This window comes from Octopus bimaculoides, chromosome 5, assembly GCF_001194135.2.
Source record: "Octopus bimaculoides isolate UCB-OBI-ISO-001 chromosome 5, ASM119413v2, whole genome shotgun sequence".
In the NCBI taxonomy this organism is placed as follows: Eukaryota; Metazoa; Mollusca; class Cephalopoda; order Octopoda; family Octopodidae; genus Octopus; species Octopus bimaculoides.
The window spans coordinates 19321615-19326570 of NC_068985.1; the positions used below are offsets into that span (position 1 = coordinate 19321615).

The following is a 4956-nucleotide window of genomic DNA, read 5'->3' on the forward strand; positions in this document are numbered from 1 at the left end:
ACTTACACTCTGATGGGTATGCACATTTACATTACACATCCAGCGGAGCATACTGGCTTCATTCCTTGCGAGCTTACGCATGTCCTCAGCAGTCACAGTCCATGTTTCACTGCCATGTAGCATGGCTGTTCGTACACATGCGTCATACAGTCTGCCTTTTACCCTGAGTGAGAGTCCCTTTGTCGCCAGCAGAGGTAAGAGCTCTCTAAACTTGGCCCAGGCTATTCTTATTCTAGCAGTTACACTTTCAGTGCACCCTAATAATAATTCTTTCTACTATAGGCACAAGGCTAGTAATAATAATAATAATAATAATAATAATTCTTTCTACTATAGGCACAAGGCTAGTAATAATAAGGTATAATTAGCATGCCCATATCTGAAAATAACATACCTTTTAAATAATTTTTAAATAACAGCATATAACTACAAATTTAATAACTTTGATGTAATATCTTGATTGTATCTAAGAAAATGCCTCTCTAACAGCGGTTTCCAGAGTTTTTAAGAAATTTACAATCATCATCATTTAAATAGCTATCATCCCATGCTGGCATGGGTTAGGTGAGTCTGCTAAGCTTATATACATTACAATTACACCTTCTGTTGACAGGATCCTGACATCTGACCCTCACTACTTCACGTCTTCCCCAGACTTCTGCTACAAAGACCATTCACCGATGATATATACAGCATTTATAGGCCCATTCTTATCACATCATCATTATTTTTGTAATTGCTTTTTCCATGCAAGTATGAGTTGGACGAGACATCTTGAGGCAGTATTCTAAGGCCAGGCACCCTTCCTGATGAAAATAAAAAGGTACTTCATTCCATTGGTCTCTTACAATGAACAGCTAAGTTGTGAAGCATTATTTATGCTGCAGAAAAACAAATGTAAACAGTGTTAATGCAAAGACAGGCAGACACACACAGTTGTACATATACTGACACATATATGCTTGTGAAGACCTGTTGAGGCAAGTGAAATCGAAATCGAATTAAATTCGATGACTGGCACCCATGCCAACGTCGTCTCCTTCATTGGAAATGAAACTCGGCTTGCGAAGACCTATTGGGGCAAGTGAAAGCGAAACCGTCAATGGCACCTGTGCCCAGCATCGCCTTCCTGGCACTTGTGCCAGATGACATGTGTAAAGACATTGGAGCGAGATCGTTGCCAGTGCCGCCGAACTGGCTCCTGTGCAGGTGGCACGTAAAATACACCATTTTGAGCGTGGCCGTTGCCAGTACCGCCTGACTGGCCTTCGTGCCGGTGGCACGTAAAAGCACCTACTACACTCTTGGAGTGGTTGGCGTTAGGAAGGGCATCCAGCTGTAGAAACTCTGCCAAATCAGATTGGAGCCTGGTGTAGCCATCTGGTTTCACCAGTCCTCAGTCAAATTGTCCAACCCATGCTAGCATGGAAAGCGGACGTTAAACGACGACGATGATGATGATGATATATGCATATGCATATACTTACAAGCACATGCACAAATATATACATACAAGTATATAATGAACTTTAGTACTGTTTCCATCTACAGGATTTCACTCAAATGTGAAGCTGAGCCAATAGAAGACCCTTGCCTAAAACAAATACAGACATAAATTCTATTGATTCCATTCCATCACAAAGTGGATTCAAAGTATGCACAGGAATGGTACAAAGATTGCAAGATGTGAAAAATTTGCAGACCAAATGCAAACATTTGAGTTGTAACAAATAAGCATAAACATTAAAATTAATTAACTCTTTGTGTAAGGAAGGCAGGGACATTAATTTGCTATAACTTTGATAATCATTTCTTTAATATAAATTAAATGTATAAAATTCTTAAAATAGGATCTGATTACAAACTACCAACATTCAATCTCATGTTGGGTCTCTCTCTCTCTCTCCATGTATATGTGTGTGTGTGTGTGTGTGTGTGTGTGTATACATACATACACACACACGCACACATATATATGTTGTCAAGTCACTGTGTCTAATCGAAAGATTAGAATTTCTTCCCTTTCAGGATGAAGTTATTGGAATATTTTCCCATTATGCACCGTTTTGGGTATTTATACCCCAAACCTCAAATATCTCAATAACTACTGGTGTAACTTATGCGAAACTTGTTTTATTCCATTCGTATTAACATTTCAGGGGCAACTTAATTCATAGTTTCATTCAAAATACAAAAGTAAAAGAATTATTCTTGAGAAATTCACAGTATTCTCAAACAATTTAAAAAGGATCTATTTTTTCACTAAGTAGTATGCCTTTCATATTTCAATCAATGATGTCCTCATTTACAAGTTAAACATTTAAAGGAGAGAACCAGTAAGATAAATAAAATTTCTGATCATTTATCTCTCATCTGGCATGACATTGGAAGCTAAAACTGGAAAACAGTTTTGGATAAATTTCAGCACATTGCAAGGGCAGCAAAAAAAGCAAAGGAAAAAAAATGAAAGAAAGAAAGAAAAAAGTATGAAACATGCATAAGGCATTTATTGAGTGGTGAACTTATACCATCACCTGGTTTAACACCCCCACCTGGTCCTTGGGTGCTTTTAACAGAATCAGTTCTGTTGCGAGCTTTGAAACCAGGTCTCTAATCTGAGGATAATATCCTCACTTCCTCCCATCAATCTTAGAGGCCCTGAGAAAGGCCATGGGCACTGCTCTTTGTCCTTTGACTAAGCCATTAAAAAAAAGGAGATATCTTACATATTTACAGAATAAAACACATTAACATAGAGCCAAAGATTGATTTCTGAGATATTAAAAAAAATAAATAAAAGTGCCAAAATCCCATCACAAAGAGTCGTTTATAAAATATATATATATTTTCTTTTTTTTTTTATAATTTCCATATTTTTCTGGAATGAAGTATAACAAATGGAATTTGGTTTGGAATTCTATGAATCTTTTGAATTGTCTCAATGTTTTCAGTAAACTTGTATCTACTGGGGAACACTGATGACAATAGTATTGGCAGCTGTATTCATGTAATGAGGGGTTGGAGAATCAATATGGTCATTAGAAACACCTTCTGTTGTTTCCAGAACGTCTTCTTCGAGTTGGTCGGCAGTAAATAATAGTTTTTCTTTCATAGTTCTTGAATTAGAATGATACTGGTCTGTAAGGGTAGTCATTGACTGTTGAGAATGTAATGAAATTGTCTCTGGAGTGAAGTGTGCTCTCAATAACCGGACCCTGCAAAGATTGAAGTTTTCAAGTAAGTGACCATTTGATAAACATTGCAATAATTTTCCATTACATGTGAAACTTTACATGCAAAGAAAGAAACCAGGCAACACAAACTTTACAGATACAGTCTGTAAGTGAAACAGTAAAAATATACAAGACTTCCTTAAAGTTCAATATGTAACAATTACCATTGTTGTTATCCAAACTCTAACCAGGGAGCTTTTGTTTTTTGCTAGAAACCAGCTCCTTCATTCTAGAAAGAATACTAATGAATAAAAAAGAAAACCAACATAAATCATCATCATCATCGTTTAATGTTCGTTTTCCATGCTGGCATGGGTTGGACGGTTTGACTGAGGTCTGGAGAGCCAGTGGCTGCACCAGGCTCCAATCTGATCTGGCAATGTTTCTACAGCTGGATGCCCTTCCTAATGCCAACCACGCCAAAAGTGTAGTGGGTGCTTTTTACGTGTCAATCAGGGAGTGCTGAAACGGTCCAAGCTTTGGGTAAAAGAAAATACAAGAGGATAAGTTAATTATGATCTTATTTAACATATTCCTCTCTCATACACTTATTTTTTTTTTCTTAGAGATTCATACACTTATTGCAGGGTTCTTCCAGTTTTTCTAAGCCCTGTAAAAGGAATTGGAAATTTGGGCCTCCAGCCAGGCCTTTTGTGATACCCTTAAAGCCAGGAACTTTTTAGCATTGCCTTGTATATAAATACACACACACATCTTGATAATACTAGGGATGTCTGTGTGTAACTGAAATATCTCAGAAATAGTATATTTTTATCTTATTTTTTTTTTACATATTTATTTACATACTTATTTTCATACTTACCTTCGGCAGTGCAGTACAAATTTTTGTGACATTTGGACCTCTATTTAAATGATTAAACACAATTTTTGTTATTTCTTGAAAAAAATACATGGCTTCTGTGATGTCAGCACACATACACACATATAATGAATGTCACGGTGTGTCAGTCAACACAAACATATGTCCACTATCTGTGACATATACACACACATAGTCTTCACACTCTCTAAGAAAAAACAAACGTTGACTTTTTGACATGCACAATATTTTCATCATTTAGAAATAATTTTAACTGAATGTGATTTCATCATCCGGAGTTTGTTAATTTCCGTAAAAACCTTTTATTTATTTACTTTTGTTTTGAAATAAAAGACAGGAGAAAGTGAAAGATGTATGTGCGTGTATATGAAATGGAGGTGTGTGTGTGAAAAAGAGAGAGAGAGAGAGGAAGAAAGAGAGAGCGAGAGAAAAGGGGTGTGTTGTCATGTGTATGTACGTACATCAATACATATGCATACATCTTTTTTGTATGTACATGTACATATGTGTGTGTGTGTGTGTGTGTGAGAGAGAGAGACAGAGAGACTGAGTAAGTGAACGTGTGTGTTCTCATGTATGTGTGACACTCTCTTTCTCACACACACACACGTCAATTTCAAATACACATTCACACATCTTTCACTTCCTCCTCTCTTTCACTTTAAAACAAAAGTAACAGGTGATTTTCAGGATAAAAATTGTTAAAAAAGCTTCTACCCGTGTAAATTAATTACTATTACTTGGATAGTTCCAATTAAATAAGGCCAGAAGTTAGGTTAAATATATGTACATGCATAAGTACCATGACTTCCCATTCTACAAAATGGCAAACAATTCCATGAATACTCTATCAGGCAATGCTGAGTAGTAAGTCTAGTTAGT

At 36.4% G+C, this 4956-nt stretch overlaps 1 protein-coding gene across 1 annotated transcript in view; it reads right to left on the reverse strand.

Annotated features, from left to right (window-relative positions):
* Positions 1 to 2489: 2489 nt before the first annotated feature.
* LOC106874500 (glycerophosphodiester phosphodiesterase domain-containing protein 5) overlaps positions 2490 to 4956 on the reverse strand; it is a 28924-nt gene continuing 26457 nt past the window's right edge. The window contains exon 12 of the mRNA XM_014922246.2: positions 2490 to 3215. Within this exon, the coding sequence (XP_014777732.1) occupies positions 2963 to 3215 (253 nt within the window). The 3' untranslated portion in view covers positions 2490 to 2962. The remainder of the gene's footprint in view (positions 3216 to 4956) is intronic.